The sequence below is a fragment of the Eucalyptus grandis genome, chromosome 1 (assembly GCF_016545825.1).
Source record: "Eucalyptus grandis isolate ANBG69807.140 chromosome 1, ASM1654582v1, whole genome shotgun sequence".
NCBI classification, from domain to species: domain Eukaryota; kingdom Viridiplantae; phylum Streptophyta; class Magnoliopsida; order Myrtales; family Myrtaceae; genus Eucalyptus; species Eucalyptus grandis.
Window position 1 is genome coordinate 36,383,160 of NC_052612.1, and position 21,473 is coordinate 36,404,632.

General features: G+C 42.7%; 4 protein-coding genes across 6 annotated transcripts; all 4 read right to left on the reverse strand.

Moving 5' to 3' along the window:
* Positions 1-320: 320 nt before the first annotated feature.
* LOC104440268 (putative pentatricopeptide repeat-containing protein At1g03510) lies at positions 321-2,681 on the reverse strand. The gene has a single exon (XM_018875395.2). The coding sequence runs from the start codon at positions 2,299-2,301 to the stop codon at positions 1,027-1,029; it is 1,275 nt and encodes a 424-aa protein (XP_018730940.2). The 5' UTR covers positions 2,302-2,681; the 3' UTR covers positions 321-1,026.
* A 3,804-nt stretch (positions 2,682-6,485) lies between these two features.
* Positions 6,486-9,106, reverse strand: LOC104440277 (putative F-box protein At1g49610). The gene is made up of 3 exons (XM_010053234.3): positions 7,850-9,106; positions 7,311-7,490; positions 6,486-7,218 (listed from the first exon to the last, which is right to left on the reverse strand). The coding sequence occupies exons 1-3, from the start codon at positions 8,903-8,905 to the stop codon at positions 6,910-6,912; spliced, it is 1,545 nt and encodes a 514-aa protein (XP_010051536.2). The 5' UTR covers positions 8,906-9,106; the 3' UTR covers positions 6,486-6,909.
* Positions 9,107-11,521: 2,415 nt separating this feature from the next.
* Positions 11,522-14,595, reverse strand: LOC104440296 (putative 4-hydroxy-4-methyl-2-oxoglutarate aldolase 1). Of its 2 annotated transcripts, none has more exons than XM_010053245.3 (2): positions 14,378-14,595; positions 11,522-12,298 (listed from the first exon to the last, which is right to left on the reverse strand). In XM_010053245.3, the coding sequence occupies exon 2, from the start codon at positions 12,282-12,284 to the stop codon at positions 11,784-11,786; it is 501 nt and encodes a 166-aa protein (XP_010051547.1). In that variant the 5' UTR covers positions 12,285-12,298; positions 14,378-14,595; the 3' UTR covers positions 11,522-11,783. The 2 variants fall into 2 exon arrangements, with proteins under 2 accessions (XP_010051547.1, XP_010051553.1); XM_010053251.3 differs by lacking the exon at positions 14,378-14,595 and adding an exon at positions 14,243-14,369.
* Positions 14,596-15,456: 861 nt separating this feature from the next.
* LOC104440312 (pentatricopeptide repeat-containing protein At1g03560, mitochondrial) lies at positions 15,457-20,754 on the reverse strand. Of its 2 annotated transcripts, none has more exons than XM_039313116.1 (5): positions 18,476-20,754; positions 16,867-16,958; positions 16,636-16,733; positions 16,299-16,490; positions 15,457-15,906 (listed from the first exon to the last, which is right to left on the reverse strand). In XM_039313116.1, exon 1 carries the CDS (start codon positions 20,690-20,692, stop codon positions 18,761-18,763), a length of 1,932 nt encoding a protein of 643 aa, XP_039169050.1. In that variant the 5' UTR covers positions 20,693-20,754; the 3' UTR covers positions 15,457-15,906; positions 16,299-16,490; positions 16,636-16,733; positions 16,867-16,958; positions 18,476-18,760. The 2 variants fall into 2 exon arrangements, with proteins under 2 accessions (XP_039169050.1, XP_010051561.2); XM_010053259.3 differs by having other exon boundaries at positions 15,457-15,989.
* Between the last annotated feature and the right edge of the window lie 719 nt (positions 20,755-21,473).

Below are 21,473 nucleotides of genomic sequence, written 5' to 3' on the forward strand. Positions count from 1 at the left end.
TTTCTTAAAAAAAATAAAAGTGACAAGCTTTTTTTTTTCCATAATATGAGGCATCAAGTTTTGGAAAAAAATAAAGTGACTCTTACATTGGACGGGCAATCTAATTCTTAGTCCTAGAATCAACCGGAATTGATCATCCCTATCTCACCGATGGCAACACGACTGCCTCCTCTTGATGTCTCGACACAAGACACAAGATACAAGAATTTGCTGGAGCGCACCTGCAATTCCCGAGAGAGTCTCAATACAACACATCTTTTTTTATACTATCTTCATACGCCATGAAATGACAGAATCTTAAGAAGTATACTAGAGGTGCTCTGAGCCATTTACAAAGCACTCGCCTTTCTTAGTTGGGCATGGCGAAAGCACCATTTTACAGTTGCAGAGTGCATCTCTAGAGCTACTCACTTTCAACTGAAAGTGAAGGACAGGACACTTTCCACGAGTTTGTGTAATCAGAAGATGAGCTGACTGCAGTGCAGCAGACGGGTATTTCATCCTTTTTCATATAAGAATGTTACAAATGAAGGAACAAGAATGGTCGGAAGGTACATTACAAAGTGTGCTTCAACAGCTAACATGCCTCTGACTTTGTATACAAGCATATCGACATTTAGATAAAAAGTTCCCTCTGTTCTTGATAAACACGGCATCTTCCTTATCCCTAATAGGCAGTCGAGGTATAATGAGCGTAGCACAGCAAGGAAGGGCCATTTAAGCAATCTTCCAAGTCCATGGAACACTGCACCAGTGGGCATGTAAGAGATGTTACTGCCCTCGCCAACTCAGGTTCTCTGTCCCTTGATCTCTCGAGCCGAGAGCATCTTTTTCCTTCACTTTCCCTTCTTTTTTGCTCAAGAGATTTCCTCCAGGAAAGCTTCCATCCAGCTATCAGCCATTAAAAACCCCCCTATTAAAACCAGATAGAGGCTGCTTGCCTCCAAAAATATGTGTCTGGGTCATATACCTTCTTCAGGTGAATTTCATATTGGCAAATGCTCGAAATTAATGCCATTAATCCTGTCACACCACCCAGCTACTACCAGAATCAACCTTCACTCCCTTCTCCTTCATTTCCCTTCTAATTCTCTGGGCCTCCTCGTATCTCCCCATGCTAGAGTAGATTCTGGCCAACAAAACATAATTAGCACAATTACCAGGCTCTACCTCAGATAACCCTTTCCCAGCAATCTCTCCGAGCTCCACTTCCCCATAAGTCCGGCATGCCCCTAGAAGAGCTCCCCATGCCTTTGCGGTCACCTTAACTGGCATGTCCTTTAAAATCTCATAAGCATCATGTAACCTCCCACTTCTGCTTAATACATCCACTAAACATGAATAGTGATCACTACTTGCTTCCAACCCATAGAATTTCTGCATTCTAGCAAAGTAGCCCAATGCTTCGTCGGCCAACCCTGCGTGGCTACAAGCTTTCAGCACTCCAAGAAATGTGATGCCATCAGGTTGCACACTTGCCTGCTCCATCTGCCAGAAAATCTCCAGCGCAGCTCTTGCCTCCCCATTAAGTGCATAGGCTGATATCAAGCTGCTCCATGCCACCACATCTCTCTCCTTTGTATTATCAAAAACAGCACAGGCATAACTGAGACACCCACATCGCCCGTAAGCCTCCACGAGGCCGCTTCTCAACTGATGGTGAGGATCAATGTGGTTTCTTATCCCATAACCTTGGATTTCCTTAACCAAACTCAGAGCTGCCATGCCCTCACATGCAGGCAATAGCGCAAGCAATGTTATAAGATCCGGCTTCAAACCCAATTCCCACATTCGCCAATAAAACATAATTGCCTTGGAAGAACCTTCATCAGATGACGATAATCCTGCGATGATCGAATTAAACGTGGAAGCATCAGGCACAACATCCATGACCTCAAATAACAGCAAGGCGTCATCAACTTGGTTAGCGTGCGAGTAAAGCGAAATCATAGTATTCCACACAAAAGCATTTCTGTGGGTAATTTCGTCGAACAGGTGGCGGGCGGCCGAGACAGAAACGCATTTCCCGTACGCGTTGACGAGACAGCACGCCACGAAGTGGCTCGACAAAATGGCCGATTTGACGACGTGGGCATGGATGGAAGCGCCCAGCTGAGGGCGGGAGATGGCGGCGCAAGACTTGAGGACCGAGGAGAAGACGAAGGGGTCGAGAGGGAGGGCGAGGGAGGAGTGCATGTGGTGGAAGAGAGCGAGGGCTCGGTCGTGCCAGCCTCGGCTGACGTAAGAGGTCAGGACCTTGGTGATAGATATCAAGCAGGACGAGGAGCTCGAGCGGTGCATGACGAGAATACAATTACAGCCTAAGGAGTTCTTTCCTCGGGATTCCCCCGTGCGACTTTTGTAGACGCGCGCGTCTCTGTCGTGGTAAAAGCCCAGATGGTGCTTTCACATAAAATTAATTGATGTTATGTTGATGCGCAATGACTAAATTTTGGATTTTTAGAGGCATTCTCGCTCTCAATTTAGACATGTTGCGACGCGCGTAACCATTGCATTAGGTCACTTCTTCAGAGATATATACAAACTGCCTTGGTAAGGCACAGGGTGCATCTGTATATATAGGATTCATACATCTGATCATCTGCTGGTAAATAGTGCACTCGTCGGCACTGCGATGCGCATAGCATACACAATTTGTCTTCAGGTGGTCCCGATGTCAAGGCATCTTCAAAAGGTAAAACCCGTCGCCCGAAAGGAAGGGAGATCGGAAGGAAGAATGGTAAACAGAAAAAAACTGACACCAAAGAAAGCTTGATCAAATATGCTTGATAACCACAAAATCTGGGTGACCGGGACTTTAACGATCAACCTTTGCTGGAAAACTTAGTAACCCCGCATTAGATCTTAAAATTCAGGGAAAGAACGTCACTCATTGGAAAACAAAACTACTGCACGAGGAGAACCTCTCGGAAAACTCAACGACTTGTTGGAATGGAATGATCGTTCGGCCCTGCAGAGACGACGTGCTCCTGTAAAACCAAAGTCTTACAGAGTAAAAACTGCACTAGCTGGACCGCATGATCCTTCCTGACGTCGCCGGACATTCTGACAATTCTGAGGCAGTTGGTAAGACATCCAAAAGAGTGATCTCGTAAATCCCAGTAGCTCCCTTCAGGAATCTTTGCACAAACGCAGCCATGCTTCTTGTGTCTACAAAATCAGAGCAGACAGTTAACGAAATTTCGCACATACCTAGAATAGCTTCAAATGGGGATAAGTGTACTTACATCAGTGGAAGGCACTTCACCCGGGATGATGTGTATATCCAGCACTTTCGAGCTAGGAGAGCTACTCAAAACATTGACAAATTCCTGGGAGGTGCCACTTTGTTAGCATCGTCCTAATAATCAAGCGCTGCCAACTGTTTAGGATGGCCAAGGCAAGTTCCTTGACTCGCATACCATGAGAAACTGGTTTTATCCAAAATCACAAGTCAGTTTCTAGATAACAAAACGAACATTCACGACACAGTATCAATGACATAAAAGAAGTAAAAATTATCCAAATTAGTCCGTAAAAACTCTCCTGCAGAAATGACAAGCGATTACTGAGATGATACTCTGAAGCTTATCACATACTTCAGCAAGGGAAGAGAATGCTGTGGAACTGCTTAGAAATTGGACAGGACACCAGCATGTTTCGACTCTCCACCAATTTAAGAACCATAACTTCCTACATGATCACATCAAGAATTCATGTTAAAGTGGCGTTATCCAGTGTTCTAACAACCACAAGAAATGGATTTCAGTCACAACATCAGCAAGAGCAAGTTTTCTTTCTTTCACACCAAAGAAGAATAGAGCAGCCAATAGCAGCTGCACGTATCGTTCAAGTGATGCCTTTTAGTTCATACGTTTAACTTCAAAAGAATTAGCACAAACCCAAATTTGAGGAAATGCTCGTAAATGTACTGGCATAGTTTGAATAAGGTTGACAACCATCAACAAGCCGTAGCTACATTGATTCGGAAAAAGAGAGAAAGCCCACACCATGGATGAGAAGATGAAAGAACACGAAAAGCAAAGCCGTAGTTCTTGGCATTGCTTAGGGGAACCTTACTGCCTCCACCCCTCCTAGTAAAAAGTGGAAGAGAGAGACAACAACGGCGACAGCTAGTGCGATTTCCAGAGGAGAACAAAAGTTCGATTTACAAACAGATCCACTTCTATACAAATGAGGAGAGGACGGTCAACTCACAAGAATTGGTTGGTGATGCATTGTAAGTACTTTCACCTGATGAAGCTTCTCCAGAACCTTTTGGACCTCACGATATTCATAACGTACACCCCTGAAACAATCATAGCAATCAACGGATGCTTCTCGTAGAGATGATAGGTTCTTTAGTTCCAGAAGCTCAATCCATCCACAGATGCTCAGTGACTTGATATTTGAACAGGAAACCTCAACTCTTCGTGCAATAAAACGAGGAGTGACTGTCACCTTCCTAAGTTTCCGGGAAGCACAATTTAGTTCACGCAGACCATCACAATCCCGAACGGTCAAGCTCTGGAGCACTGGACTCCCGTCTACAAAATTCTTGATTAGAACATCGTTCAACTCGATTTCCTTAAGATACAGCACTTTAAGCGCCCACATGGCAATTTATGTAGAGAAAATTCACTTGGCAGCTCACCAAATTCAATTCAATTAAGAAGCTGCTCCGGAGAACAAAACCAGGCAATGAATATCTAATGCGAGTCGTGTCAAGAGAACCGCATGCCATAATATCCAAGTTGAGAAAGCCGCCGCATGCCGTAAATCCAAATCAAGGATCTCAGCATTCCTATTCAACGCAAATTCGATCCAATGATTGACTTCGCCTGCATATACCCCAGTCTTAGTCATGGTGTCCCGCTCCTCAGGATCAAGAAACATCAGTTCATCCAATTGGCGGGACACCGAAAACTTGAAATGAAGGCGGAATTTACATATCCTGGGACCATGGTGAAGCGCGAGCATGCAGCAAACAAGCTCTGAAAACCTTAACAGGCTGCTCTCTTTGTGACCGTAGCTCAAATTGTTTGAGCAATCGTGGTACAGGCACCAATCAAAGTCCAGAGGCGACTGAAGCTAGGGATGATCAGGGTCCTCACAGCATCCCTCTCGGGTAAAAGCGACGGGATGTGAATCAAAATGGAATCCGGCAAAACTTTGATCCTGTCCACTTCTTGCTCACTTTTCGCAACACCCTTTGCCTTGTTCCTCCTACTGTTTCAACATTCCTCATCAAAATCACACATTTGCTCCATCTCTATACGACAGATGAATCGAGAAGTACGTTCCAATTTTGTTACGATCAGACAGAATTGGAGCTGGCTTTACTCACAGATGCATTACAGGGTCCTGTGGAATGAATCCAGTGGGCCGAGGTTTAACTGAAAAGCAGCAAGCGTGATTACTCAGAGTCAGTATTGCGCGATCGAACTGAGCTGAGAGTGAAACCCAATAGAGGTGGGAACAGCCGCAGACAACGGAGCAGGGCAGAGCATCGTCCTGTTCACATTTCTCAACTCTTCTTGGTAATCTAACAGTGAATTTTGATACCGACGAGAAACCTCGTACTGAGGATGGTATCAGAAAATAGAAACGAGCATCGTCCTGTTCACGTTCCTTACTCTACTTCCTCGCTAAGAATCCTGTCGCAGATGACAGATGCGGTCAGTGATCAAAAGAATGCGTTTTCATCTCGGTCATTCACGTGAGTTAATTGGATCGAATCTATTGCATCGTACACCATCAATTTCCCATCTAACGAACGACCAAATTGTAGAAAAAATCCCAATGTTTCTTTTTTCTTGAGACCATCAAAATACCTCTTACCTCAATATAATACCATGATAGAATTGAACACAGTTTAGACACTCGAACTGTAAAAAATAACATACACCAATTAGTTTATTCCTTCCTGAGATATGAAAGATTGTTTCGTTAGAAATTAGTAGAATACCTTTCGCCGATGGTTAACCTTTGGGTGTTTGTGAATCCAGTTCAGTGATTATTTCGGATGGTACATTGAATTGCATAACAAGGATCAAGAACAATTGAATCTAAAGGGAAAGGAAGTGCAAGTACCGTAAACGAAAATATATTGATAAACTCAAAGTGAGAAAATACATGGATTTGAGTTTATGACATGGTTCCCTTATTCACACATTAACTTTTATATTCTGCACATCTTATCTACTTCCATAAGTTAATGTTCAATATGCGATTACAAATGAAACTACAATCGCTTGACTTTAGGCCTCGTGATCGCACGACAATGTTATTTGCAAGTGATTACGACTCTTCGAATGCCACGATGCGCATTTACACTTTGGGCGTTTCTTTCACCCTCTGTACTTTTCTCTTTGGCAGTGCAACTTTTGTACTTCATGCAGTGCATAATTTAACACAAAGAATAACAAGATTACTAAAAAAAAAAAAGGAATATCAACAAAATCTATTTGCAATGGACAGAGAGATATTGGATGTAAATGTAATATATTGGACCAAATTTATTTACATTCATGTTTTTGTGAGTGAGTTCAAGATATTGAATACACCTACAATGACAAAGGAGGTCGCTCCAAAATCCCCCGCTTCAAAAACAAATTGGCCTGCCAAGCATATATTGACAGAGAAACAGTTTCTACAAGCAGCCTCCTCTTCAGGCGATCCCGATGATGTCAATGCATCTTCAAAAGGTAACACCCGTTGCCAGAGAGAAAAAGAAATCAGAAGGAAGAGCAGCGAAACCCAAAAAGTTAACACTAGAGAAATCTTGATGAGGTATGCTTCACAATCACAAAATCTGGTCGATCAGGATTGTAACACAATCAACCCTGCGGTACTAGGTGCCACTTCTTATTACCTCGGGATTAAAACTTAGGATTCAGGGAAAGAACGTCATGCATTAGAAAACACAACTACAGCTTGAGGAGAACCTCTGGGAAAACTCAACAACTTGTCGGAAAATTCCTTCGACTCCTTGACTGAAATAGAAGAATCATTCGGCCCTGTAGAGACCACAAGCTTCTGCAAAACTAATGCCTCACGGAGTAAAAACTGCACTAATTGAATCACATGATCCTTCATTATGTCGCCAGACACTCTGACAATTCTGAGGCAGTTTGCAAGACATCCAAAAGAGCGATCTTGTAAATCCCAGTAGTTGCCCTCGCAAATCTTGTACAATTGCAGCCATGCTTCTTGGGCCTAGAAAATCAGAACAGACGGTTACACAAAATTTTGCACACCCCTAGATTAGCATGAAGAGGACAGCTTTAAATAGGGATAAATGTACTTACATCAATGGAAGGCACTTCGCCTGGGATGATGTGTATAACTAGCACTTCCAAGCTAGGGGAGCTTCTCAATACATTGGCAATTCCGGGGAGGTGCCATTTGGTCAGCATTGTCCTAAGAATCAAGCGCTGCCAACTGTTGGATGGGCAAGGCAAGTTCATCAACTCCCATACCGTGAGAACCTGATTTTATTCCACAATCACAAGTCATTACCTAGTGGAACGAAATGAATAATCATGACACGTTACATAAATGAGGTAAAATCATCTGAATGAGTCCATGATATTCCTCTTGCGGAAATGACAAGCAATTACTGAGATGATATTCCGAAGCTGACCGCATACTTCAGCAAGGAAGAGAACAATGTGGAAATGCTTAGAATTGTACAGGACACCAGCATGTTTTGACTGTCCACCAATCAAAGAACCTTATCTCCCCTGCTTAGAAAATCATATTTACTAACTTTTTTTCTCACATGATTACCTCAAGAATGCATGTCAAAGTGGGAAGGTCAGAAATGAGGAATTGAAGATCAACTGACCAGAATTGGGTGATGATGCATTGTGAGCACTCTCACATGATGGAGCTCCTCCAGAATCTTTTGGACCTCACAATATTCATCAGGTACACATAAGAAACAATCACAGAAATCGATGGATGCATCTCGTAGAGACGATAGGCTCTCTAGTTCCAGACGCTCGATCCATCCAGAGATGCTTAGTGATTTGATATTTGGACAGGCGACTTTAACTCTCGACTCCTCAAGAATACCCGGAGCGACCGTCACGCTCCTAAGTTCCTGGGAACCACAATTTAGCTCGCACAGGCCGTAACAATCCAGTACAGTCAAACTCTCGAGCACCGGACACCCGTCTATGAAGTTCTTGATCGAATCATCACTCAAAGCGATTTCCTTAAGACACAACACCTTAAGCGCCCTCATGACAATATCAGCAGATAAATTCACCTTGCAGCTGACCAACTTCAATTCAGTCAAGAAGCTGCTCTGAAGAACAAAACTCGGCAATTCATACTTATATCCCACATTTGACAAGCCGCAAGCCAGAAAATCCAAATCGAGGACCTCAACATTCCTACTCGCCGCGAATTCGATCCAACGGTTGACCTCACCGGCCAATCCCCCGTTCCTAATCATGATCTCCAGCTCCTCGGGCTCCAGCTCCAGGGGCATCAGTTCGTCCAACTGGCGATCTATCGAGAACTCGAAACGAAGGCGGAATTTACGAATCCGGCCGCCCTGGTGGAGCGCGAGCACGCGGCGGACGAGCTCCGCGAACCTCGACAGGGCGCCCTCGTCGTAGCTGCAGCAGTGCCAGGACGAATTGCCGGAGCAGTCGTGGTACACGAACCAGTCGAAGTCCAGGTCGTAGATCGAAGTCCAGAGGCGGCCGAAGCTGGGGATGACGAGGGTCCTGGCGGCGTCCCTGGCGGGCAGAAGCGAGAGGATGCGGATCAGGATGGAATCCGGCAAGGCCCTGATCCTGTCCACTCCTGGCTCGCTTTGGGCGATACCCTTTGCCCTGGTGCGCCTGCTGGTTCCGTTTTCGCCATCAAAATCGCGCCTTTGTTCCATCATCCCCGAGGGGCGGCGCGACGGACGAACCGGAAAGGACGCTCTGGTCTAGGCGAGAGATGAATTCGGCGAGCGGAGGATTAACTGGAGAAAAGCGAGCGTGGATTACTTACGGTCGGCGCTGCGCGATCGAAGTGAGCAGGGGGAAGTCGTCGGGCGGAGCATCCTCCTCCCGTTCGCATTTCTCGGTTCGGAAACGACGAGACCTCGTCCGAGGATCGAGTTAAAAAAGAAAATAAATAAATAAATAAAATAATTTAGCCTGTCCAAATTTCACTGTGATCATTTTATTTAGGATTCATATCATTAAAAATCTTGTAAGAACTCTTTATCACTAAAACTCCGTACATATATAATAAATTTATCTTTCATTAATTTTCATAAAATTGAATTAAACCAATTCACCTGAAACAAATAAAGGGTAAAATCTCAAATTACTGTGCTCGTTAACTTCAGCGTATCATCCAACTTAGCAATTCGATGGTAAAATTAAAAGGAAATTAACGGAGAGTAAATTTATTATAAATTTATCAATTTGAAATTTCTTGTGATCAAAAAATTAATTTGAAGTAAATTTGTTATGGGTGTATTAGTTCGAGATTTTCGTAGCGTCCTCCTCCCATTTGCATTTCTCGGTTCAGAAATGACAAGAGACCTCGTCCGAGTATGGAGTTAAAAAAAAATGAAATAAAATGATGTAGCCTGTCCAAATTTCACTGGTGATTTTATTTAAGATTTATATCATTAAAAATCTCAAATTGACATTTTTATAAGAAATTTTCTTTACTATTAAAACTTTAAATTGATACATTTACGATAAATTTATCATCAATTAGTTTTCGTAAAATCAGATTAAATCCTTGTGACAAAAGAATAAAATCCAAAATTAGTATACTTGTTAACTTCTACGTGTTATCCAACTTAATAATTTAATGGTAAAATTAAACGGAAATTAACAAAGAGTAAATTTATCACAAATTCATTAGTTTGGGATTTAGATTAATTTGATGTAAATGTAGCAAGTGTATCAATTCAAGGTTTTTTGTAGCATTAATGTTTATTTTTTATTTTCCTTCAAAAGGAGGGAAAAGTACAAAAAAAATCATAAATCTATTGCATTGGTATCAATTCAATCCTAAAATTTTCAATTGAACCAATTCAGTCCTAAATCTTTTACTATTGGTACCAATTCAGGGTCCATCCGGCCAATTTTGGCTAGCCAACACCGATGTGGACGTCGGCTAGTGGCCGGATTAACGTGGTAATTTTTATGATTTTTTAATTATTTTTTGAATTTTTATTAATTTTTTCTTTTTCTTTTCTTTTTCCTTTTTTTTTTTTTTTTTGTCTTCGCCGACCATTGGGCGAGGGTCGCCGCCCGGCCTCATCCAAGGCCGTGAGCGAGGTTGGCCTCGCCCAAATCGGCCGCCGGTGAGGCGCTTTGCCCAAATTTGGGCAAGGCCGAGTGGCCCTCGCTCGGCCTCGCCGGGCCGCGGGTGAGGCGGCTTAGCCCGGATTTGGGCGAGGCCGGCCTCGCCCGAGGCCCGGCAAGGTCGAGTGAGGGCCGCGACCCTCACCGGCGACCGGGCGAGGGCCGCTCGGCCTCGCCCAGATCCGAGCAAAGCCTCCTCACCGACGGCCCTAGGAGAGGCTAGGCGAGGGCTACGACTCTTGCTAGCGACAGGCGAGGCCCGCGGCCCTCGCCGGCCACCGCTAGGAAGAAGACAAAATAAAAAATCAATAAAAAATAATTAAAAATTCGAAAAAATAATTAAAAAATCATAAAAATTTCCACGTTAACATCGGCCGGCCAAAATTGGCCGGATGGACTGAATTGGTACCAATAATAAAAAGTTTAGGACTGAATTGGTTCAATTGAAAAGTTTATGACTGAATTGATATTAATGCAATAAGTTTATGACTTTTTTGTACTTTTCCCTCAAAATGATTATACGGCAACAAATGTTGCTAATACGAAGTTTAATCTCTCTAGCTCTCAAAACAACCATGCACGAATCCATACTCGCGCAAACCTCAATCTAAAATATCATGACCCAATCTACTGCTTATACCGAGCTTTCATAATTAGCCTAAATGTGCGGTGGACAGAAAGACGCCGGTGGGCGTGACTTGTTTTCGTTCATGGAGGTTCTCTGTACTTTTGTGAGCGAACTCAAGAAACTGAACGAAAGAGCTGAACTTGCTTTTTGTAGATTGCAATCTGCAAAGTCAGCCGAAAAGAGCTTGTGTATCTACACTGACGCATTTGTTCGTCGATTTAATCTTGCGAGAGAGTATGATATACCAAATCGACCAAGTTCAGTTCAGTTCATCCTCATGTTTCTTCACTCCTATGTCTAGCCTCCATTAGTTATCTGAGGAGGGAATTAAAAGAGTTATCAAATTCAGGGTATTTCCCTGTTGATAGCAAGCGTAAAATTGGAGTAGCCTGAGAAACAGAAGAGACCCTGATGATCATTCCATTGGGCAACTAACAACGTGTGAATTAGAGTAAGCCCCTCATCTGGAATTGCAAATCCCATCTGTCTTCCACCTTCATTTCAGGGACTTATAACCGAAACCATCAAGTTCAATCATCACGCAGAATGGGAAAGAAACTTATTTTAAAAGTGCATCAATATCAATCATCACGTAGAATGGGAAAGAAACTTATTTTAAAAGTGCATACGACACAATACGATACAATGGCAGTTGACAGGAATATCTACACAGGATTCAAATACCGCAGAGAGACAGGAAAGGATGGCTCAATGTCCATAGGTCCAATCTAACAAAGCTTCATCGATGTTTCGATTGAGAACATGAACCAAGTCACAAATTCCCGCCAGTGTATCATCCTGTGATTTGTGCTTAGCTTGAACTAAACAGAAAGTTCTGTTCTGGATATCAGGATTCCATCAGTGTCGGCATAAAGCCATTCCCCATCGCAGATCCTTGTTCCGGCAACAGTTATGGAAACGTGCTTTTCACCAATACCCTTCTTATTGGCTTTCACTGGATGGGAAGCCAAAGCCCTCACCCCAATATCGCAGCCGTTGATCTCATCGACATCTCTGACACAGCCATTCACAACTATGCCAGCCCAACCATTATTTTGAGCCTGAACAACAGGATTTCCCCCAAGAATAGCACATCGTAAGCTCCCACCACCATCAACAACAAGAACTCTGCCATTGCCCTTTTCTTCTAGAAACTCACGAATCAAAACATTGTCCTCAAAGACCTTAAGTGTGACCACTGGCCCAGAGAAGACTGGGCGACGTCCGTAGATCTGAAAAATAGGTTGAAGTGCCCGAAGGTCACCGCTCCCAATCAGTTGGGGGTTTGCATCACAAACTTCAGCAGTGGTGACCAATGCCATCCTATTCCAAGCACCTGTATGGACTTGAAAATTTAAAAGACAGCCCTGTGCAATTCAAAGAAGAAAAAGTGGAAGAAAGGAATTCACGGAAAACAAAACCTCTCATACAAGTCTTTAAAGTATATGCACACTACATTCACTCTCCCCTCACTCCGATCCCAGATTCCATTCCATTCCATTCCATTCCATTTCCAATTTATACCAAACATAGCGGAAGTCCTTTTCCTCTATTAGGTTGCCCATGCATGTTGCATACACTTTTTGAAACCATCAACTTTTTTAGGTTGCATCCAGAGTAATAATAAGATACTGCTATCATCCTGCACATTACTCCTTTATCAAGACTTAAGTTGTATGAATGCAACTGCACTCTAGTTACTCGTATGTGATAAGATCATGCTCGTCAGACTTCAGAGCAACTTAGAGTGTCTTCAGGCTAACATAGATAATTTGGAAGTCTTGAGAGAGCATGTAATAAAGAAAGTCAACTGATCCTTGAGTAACTCACATCACTGAGTCAAAAGGGGAGCCGCACATCACATCAACATTCTAATTTTGGATGAACTTCCATCAACAAGTCAGTAAGAATAATAAAAAATAATCCTTCCCAGGATCTCCTAAGCTATTTATACCAAGACATGAAAGAACATCAACAGATTGAGATTCAATATCGAAAGATAACACAAATCATATAATGTCTCTCAGAGGATCAGTTTTTTTTATTTTTTGCTTGTTAAGAAGATCCTCTAACAAACATCATAAATTTTTTTAGCATGTTACAAATTCTCTCACAGCAATACAACCACCCAGCACCTTAAAAGCTGCTCAATTCTCCCGCACCACCTTACACACACACACACACACACACACACACACACACACACATATATATTTGGTCAAAACCTTAATGTACTGAGGACGTAAGAGTATGTTGTCTAATCTCACAAGCATTAAACGCCTAGAGCATGCAGGAGACAAAGCATGTTGGCTTACAGCATAGAAGTTTAACAGAGTCACTTGCCCACTTCTACCAAATGGATTAGTGGGGAACAATCAACAACTAATAAACTGAAACCAAAGAAGACTATTCACTTGATAAAACTCGTGTTCTGTTTAAACCATAGCATTAAGGCGAGACCATGTTGAGACTAGACAGCGTTGATTGTTCAGTTAAAACTTAAAACAGGACAGAAGAAGCAGCGATACCAAATACCCCAATCACATGAGCAGATCTTAATACCACTATTTGGTAAAAAGAGGCAAGTAAAGAGCACCACCAGAAAATATAGAAAGAAAACACAGCAACAGGAGCAGTAATGAGTCCCTACAACATTAACATAATGGATCAGCAAAGAAAGCATGGTAAGCACTAGCGATCAGTTACGGATTCGATCCAACTCAAAGGGTAGTTCACAGCAGAGAAGATGTTGGGTAGGCTCATTCTAATAGATCGAGCCAACCGCAATTTCCAAAGACCATTCGATCCTATCAAGGGGGTAGCTCATTGCAGAGAAAATGCCGTATAGACTAACTTCAACAGATAAAGCCAATCGCAATTTCGGAAACCTCGGCGGGTCGCCACTACCGACAGCGACCAACAAGGACACGCAAAACCATCCGTCTCCTTATTGTAGATAAACTGAACGATTCCCTATCCATGTAGTTGATTTCCCAGGTCCCGATTCCGATTCTTAAAAAATAAAATAAAAGAAAAAGAAAAAAAGACATGCACGCCAAATATTCTTTCAAACTCTACGTATCGCGTCGAATGCGAAGGACGCCTAGCGACCATTTCGCCATGTGAAGACGCAAAATTTAACCTTTCCCCGACACGGGCAATCAACAGACGCGACCAGCAAAAAACCCATTGAAGATCAAACCGTCATCAACCCCCCAACCTTCACCCACACACAAACAAGCAACAGCAAGAAAAAGGCGCCCAGATCTCGAAAACCCACGTCGTAAAAAGCACCCAGACGAGCCGCAGCAGATCCGCCGCTGATCGATCGAAAGTCCAGAATCACAGAAAGCCGAAGGCCAAGAAGAGGGAGGAGAAGGAAGGAGAGCGGGGGTGGCCGTCGATCGATCATTACCTCATAAACCAAGAAGACACTAGAGGCACGAGAGGAGGAGGAAGGCGTGGCGACGCGCTCGGCGTCCGCGCTGGAAGGTCGGAGAGGAAAAGAGGGAGGGAGGTGAGCCAGCAGAAGCCAAGGAATTTATGCGTGGGAGAAGCAATGAGGGACGAGCGAATGATTTTCACATGTACTCCAATCACATCCGAAAATGTACGAATTCCGTGTGAATTTCTACCGGGGGGGCAAGATCTTTAATTGATCGATTTTCTTCTCATTTCCCTTTGATTATATATGTATATTTAATTGATCGATTTTTTATTTCTCTGACTTTTTCACTTCTCAAAACTCAAAGGAGACCCCTTTTTTTCCCTACTTTTGCTCTTTTTTTTCTTTCGATGGGCAAAAATATATACTACGGGAATTATTTCGATAAGATATGTATATCTTTTTATTTATTTGCGTTTTTGCATTGTCCATGTCTCTAGGATTTACTTTCACAAGGGTTCACGCACATAATGCGAAGAAAAAAAAACATAAATTCTATGTATATTCACATGATAAATTAGATTCGTGTCATTTCACTCTATAATATACCAAAGTATATGAAGATAATGGATAGTCGTACAAGAGAGTATACCAATTTGCGATTTGATAAGATAGGATTCATTGACAATCCATGTACAGGAAGAACGCAATACATAGAAAAGAGGAAAGGACATTTGATTGGTTATATTCTCTTGTTCCGTGAACAGTACGGCAAACCTAAGATTACTTACACTTTTGACGTGATAGCCATTTTCGGTTTCTCGTTTCGGTCTCTCATAAAAATTATAAATTATCGCATTAAAAAGTAATTGTTTTTTCCCCATTATTTGACTGTTGACCTATTGTGATTAATTTATTATTTGATCAGGAAGCGCTTAATAAAGTTGACCACCCGTCGTTGACGGGGGATGTTGACGTCCCTTTAATCGTTGACCCCCTATTTATACGCGCCGAACGGGTCGCTGTCCCCGACAATTTCGGTGCATTTGCTTTAGAATTTCCATTTAACGTTTTTAATTTTTTAAGTCATGAAAGGGTTTTTAACTTCATACTAAAGTTCTATAAAATAAAATAAAAGGTTTTAAAAAAACCCAACAGTAACAAAGCAATGGCTATTCCCAATGAGTGGAAATGACCCTGTGTAAAAGCAAGTTTTTGACTTTAGGAATTGGGATTGTGCAGCTGGTTAATAACATCCAAGTGGAGTCTGCTCAACACAAAATCTCAGGTTAACTTGTTGAATGCTTTCCATATCAGCTGGCTTCCTTCAGTGTCCACTCTCTTCAGCATGATCCCTACTACCTGAGCAAAGCAATTGTCCACCACCTAATCCGAACCAGGGAGACAGATTCAGATGACCCTCCTCACCCGCGTCAGCTCTCGTCAGCAGCTCCTTGACTGCTCCCCTGGCTCACGTGGCTCACGTACTCGACACCCGCAACCTCATCGGGGTTTTGGATTAACCGTCACGTCTCGAACGATGAACAGCGGGTAATCAACTGCCAAATTACATGAACATCAGGACTCTTGCATGCCATCCATGACCATGGGTAAGAAACTTGAAGCACATCACTCCCTTGTCCTACATCAAACGCAGAACATTTGACAACTATTTAAAAAAAAATTATAGAAGAGAATGTGAGAACTAAAATGTCAGCTTTTTAGGATGTCTCTGATGACACAAAGAACTAAATATCAAAGTCTTTCTCGCAGGGTTTTCCACCCACATTTCTTCCAAGTAAGTCGGAGTCCATCATCGAAGCAGCATGTTAATAGTGCCATAAGAATGCTAGATTTCCAAGACATACTATTTAGTAACGCCATGAGAATTAAAGCTGATGTCAATTATGTAGGAAAGTCAAGATACTCTAAACCAGCACAAGGAATCTACCTAAAATTCCCAAAGAAAAAGGAGAGCTTGAGTCAACAGGTAAGAAGTTATTATGTTCGTGCTCTCCTCACTTCCCATCAGAAGGTGCCTTATACAGCATTCAATCCAGAGGAATGAATCCATCAACAGGCACGTCTTCAGCAGGAATGCCACTTCATCCAGAAGCTTCCTTTGTGCAGCATCTCTCACCCCCTGTCCATCAAATGATTGCAAGTGACACCAGAGTACAGACATAATTAGCCTCATAGACAAGCATGACTTAGAGTCTCCCACTACTATGAGAATGCAGTCATGCAGATAACAAGAAACACAGAACATGTAAAAAATGCTCTGTTACCAAGGGTCACCAATAAGCTCAGACTCCCAGTACAATGGGTGGCTGCAACAGGTGTTTGTCCACACAAGAGAGAATGTTGCCTTTGTGGCAGAGCCTTGCTGTACCAGAAAATAGACAAGCCTCAAAAATCAGATACGCACATGAACAACGCCTCACTAAGAAGAAAGTTAAAAAAGTGTAGAGCAATAAACACAACAAGAAGCATAGTCAGAGTGAATGCTTACTGCATACCTTAAGCAGTGGCTCATACTTTGAGTTGAACAAAAACACATCAAAGGCTCTATGCAACAGATTCTCAGACTCTATTTTCTCCATCAAATGACCTGCGGATTTTCGAAGCACCAACCACTCAATTGCAATATCACCAAGGAGAAAGCCACTAGTAATATATGATGAACGAAAAACTGGCAGAAGCACAATCCATGGAGGCAGACCAGAAAATGTTCTAAGGAGGCCAAAAAATTCAATGATTACATACTCATCCAACATGTAACACTTTCGACAAACTAGGAGAGAGTTTATCATGTTAGGCCAACCAGCATATACATGTAGATACCAATAAAAACGAAACTTAAAGAACAAATTGAAGGCACAAAAGGGCGAAATCACAAGATTGAAAATAATTTAAGCAAAATCAGTTAGAAGCAATTGCATAGAACAAGCATTCTTACAGTTATACTGCAACTCATGAAAAAATATCATCATTCTCATCCACCAAGATGCATCTGCTAGACAATCATAACATGATGAACAAAATAACACAAAAAAAGATCTGGATGACTGAAATAACTAAATAGAAATTAAATGAAACATAAACAACTGCTGATCAAATTCATAAAGTTAAGTAATTCCTGACTAAGGACAACGAAAATGGATCAGTTTACGGGGCTTGGGCTTAGAGACCTGAAAATGGATCAATTTACGGGGCTTGGGCTTAAAGACCTGAGTCTAACACAAAACTTTCTTTTAAGCTGACACTTAGCTAACAGAAGTGTCGGAAAATCTGGGAATGCCCATTTGACATAGCCAAGAACCATCAAAAGAAGATCTGATTGAACCGATGCTATCTAACCGTAAACCTCCAAATATTAACAATTGCAACAGGAAAACCAAAGAAGAAGAAGACAAAGAGAGTGATTACAGCTACTTACAACAATTATTGGCAGGATCAAGGACAATTTATCAAAAATAAATCAACTCATGCAACTGCCTTAGTCTCAAATCACAGATGGAGAAACTTTTGTCTATTATTATACGTGCCTACTTCAGTATTTCCTTCTGCTGGAGCCCTCGAATTGTAATAAAAATATACAGAACTAACTCAAGTAACAGCTGGGAGTTGAAGTAGCTACAGGAACAGTAACAGAACACAAACATGGTTGTTTGTTAGTCATGTCCTAATTAGCTCAAGAAACATCTCTCAAAACTGGACTAGTATAACTGCAAAAATGAAACTATACCATGCCCTTTCTAATATGACAGGATGGCTGTTCAATCTTCCGCTCTGAAAATCCAAAGTAAGATTGGACCAATCGGATGGAAGCATTCAAGCAATTGTACTCGCAACATTTTAAATCTATATCATGGCAATGCAGGAGCTCTTAGTTGCTTTCTCTATAGTAAATTACCAAAAAAACATAAAATATAGTAAGATTCTGATCAGGTGCAGATGACCTCAGTGTTGTGCATCTGTTAGAAGGCTTACAGCAACTAATCCGGCATCATAATCGTCAAGTAACAAATACCATCCGACTAATCTACTTCCATCCATAAACGCAACAAGTCCCACAGTAATCATAGTCAAGATAGGAACAAGAATAATATAAACCAGAGCACAGACCTGGAATTGGAACTTTTGATGCACTCGAACATCTTTGTAGAATCATAGGCACCAAGCAGGTTAAGGTAGTCAATCAAGTTTTTCTACTCCTATTGCCAGTACAGAATCAATATAACCAGGCTTCTGACAGACTCTGAAATCACAACTCCATCAACTAGGTCCAGGTAGACTATAAGAGTGAGAACCCAGGATTTTCCAGCTCTTCCGCAATCTTACCCAGTTTATCGCATAGATAAACGGTAGAATTGACAATAAATACAATGCGATGAGAGAATAGTCTAAGACTCAACTTTCAACAAGAGTCCGGAATTTAACTCTTTTTTTAAAGCTGCCAACTCGATCATAGCCAATACCGATCTTGCTGTGCATCAACTTCAAGGCCAAATCTGTGTTCCCTGCCTTTCTCAAGGCATTAATAAGAATAGTCCGTATTTTTCCTGGAATTTCACGACCCCTAACGACAATTCCATCTGCCAATCTGCAAGCTTCCTTAATACGGCCGGCTTTGCACAACACATTGATCATATCTTCAACAGCTGAATCAGGAATGATACCCATTGGTGCTAATTCATCCAAGATTTTACAAGCTCTAGCCACTTTGCCTGAGAGACAAAGTCCAGTAGATAGAGCCCTGATAGATGCCGCATTAGGAGTGATCCCTTTATCAATCATCACGTCCCACAATTTCAAAGCCTCCTCATTTTGGTGCTCCGCAAAAAGGCCAGCAATGAGTATCGTGAATGTGTAGACTGTTTGATCACAACCTTCATCTTCCATTCTCCTGAAGAGCGCCAGTGCTTCATTTATTTTACCACACTTCGTAAATGCATCCATCAGGGCATTATAGCAATAAGAATCCCGTGAACATCCCTTATCAGCCATTTTCTCAAAAATTTTCTCAGCTTCATCCACTCTCCCTGCCTTCCCTAGACCATCAATAATACTAGAATATATCATTGTATTAACTGTCACCCCACTATTCTGACAGTGCTCAAAGTGTGCAAGTGCCTCCTCCAACCTCCCATTTTTGCACAGCCCGTTAATGATAGCCCCATACGTGACCTCATCTGGGTGAAACCCATCATCCTTCATTCTGTCGAAGAGCCTCATTGCCTCTTCTATGCTCCTGCATTTTGCATACGAATCAATTAAAGCTGTGTAGATTGCCACATTTGCTCTATAACCATTTCTAGTCATGCTTGCATAAACTGCATATGCTTCCATACATTTTCCCTCCTTGGAAAGCCCACTTATGACCAAACTATACGCATGAGGAGGGATTTCTAAGCCTTTCTCTTCCATCTCACGGTAAAGCCCCAAACAAGAATTGAAATCCCCTTCACCATAACACGACTGAATCAAAGTCAAATATGTGATCTTATCTGGCTCCACGCTCTTCGTTTCCATATCCCTTAGCTTCTCCATCGCTTTCTGGGTTTTACCCACCTTGCAAAATCCTTTCACCATTATATTATAGCTCACAATATCTGGTCCAATCCTCCCATTCTCCATCACCTCAAACACCCGCTCCGCCGACTCGATAAACATCGAATCCACCAAACCATTCAACAAAAAGTTGTAGGTATACAAACTCGGCTCGATACCGTTCTCCTTCATCTTCCTCCAAACCCACAACAGCTCCTCCACCATCCCAACGCTGCCGAAGCTCTTGATCAAAGAATTCGCCGCCGACACCGTCATCAAGAACCCCGAGTCCCTCAGCTCCGCAAAGACCCTCGCCACACCATCCAAATCCCCAGATACCGAGAGAAGCTCGATCAAAGAAACGTAACACTCAATCCCGTGCTTGTACCTCCCCTGCCGAGCAGCCCACCTGAAGAACCTAACGGCGACGTCCGGCCTCTCCTTGACCTGCCCGGACCGCAGCACGAAGGACACGAAGTTGGGGGACAGCTTGATCAGGAACTTGCGACAGAAGCCGTCCAGCTTCGGTTCCATGTCCGGGGACCCGTCCAGGAGGTCGAGGATGCGGCCCACCCACGGAGACGGGGGCGGGCGGCTCTGCGGGGCGGGGAAGGCTAGGCCGGAGACGTCGTTGAAGGGCTCGACCCATTCGGGAGGAGGGAGGGACCCGTCGGTGAAGACCCGCCTGACGGCGGCGAGCGCTGCCGGTGCTGTCGCCGGCGACGCGCCGCCGCTGCGCGGAAGGAGGAGCCTGGCGGCGAGAGAGACTGGAGGTCTGAGGAGGCTTCTCATGGCACGCGCGAGAGCGCCAATGTTTTCGGAGGCCTTTAGAGCAAAAGGAAGAGAGACGCCTGAAAGGAAAGGAAAGGAAAGGAAAGGAAAGGAAAGGAGACCTTCTTAGGGCCAAGGCTTCGTGGTAAACATTTTTCTTTGGGTGAACGAAAATTATTTTTTTTGGGTCTACGGAAAATCTCTGCTTAAATTCAGAGAAATAATTTTATTTTTAAAAATCAAAAAATATTTTGCAAAATATTATGAGATACTCTTTATTTTGGACACGGAAATCTTAATGCTCCGAATCGTGGCGCTCAAGACGAAGTTTCCAAAGCCCGAACTTGAATCCATCAAGGACAAGCCCGATGGACTTAAGTTCATCAAAGCCAAGCCCAAAGCTCGATACCATTCCTAGTGCCTCGGCATTCGAGCCCAAGTCCATAAAGGTAGTGCTTGGGTTCCAGACACTCGAGCTTTGATCATGGTGCTTAGGCCTAAATCTGAAAAGTTTGTGCATGAGTCCTCAACGCTAGGCTTAGGTCTTTAATTGATGAAACGTTCATTTTTATATAATGTATATTTTTAAAATCAAATTTATAATTATTTTCCTTTTTCCTTTTTTTTCCTTTTTCCTTCTTTTTCAACCGACTATCAACCACAAGTGAGGAAGTTCACCTAAGATCAAAAAGGCTCAAGCTCATTAGAATATGGCGAACTTGAGCCTTGCCAATCTATACCAAGGCTCTAACCTCGTTAACTTTTAGAGAGCTCGAGACTCACTAAATCTAGCGAGATGGAG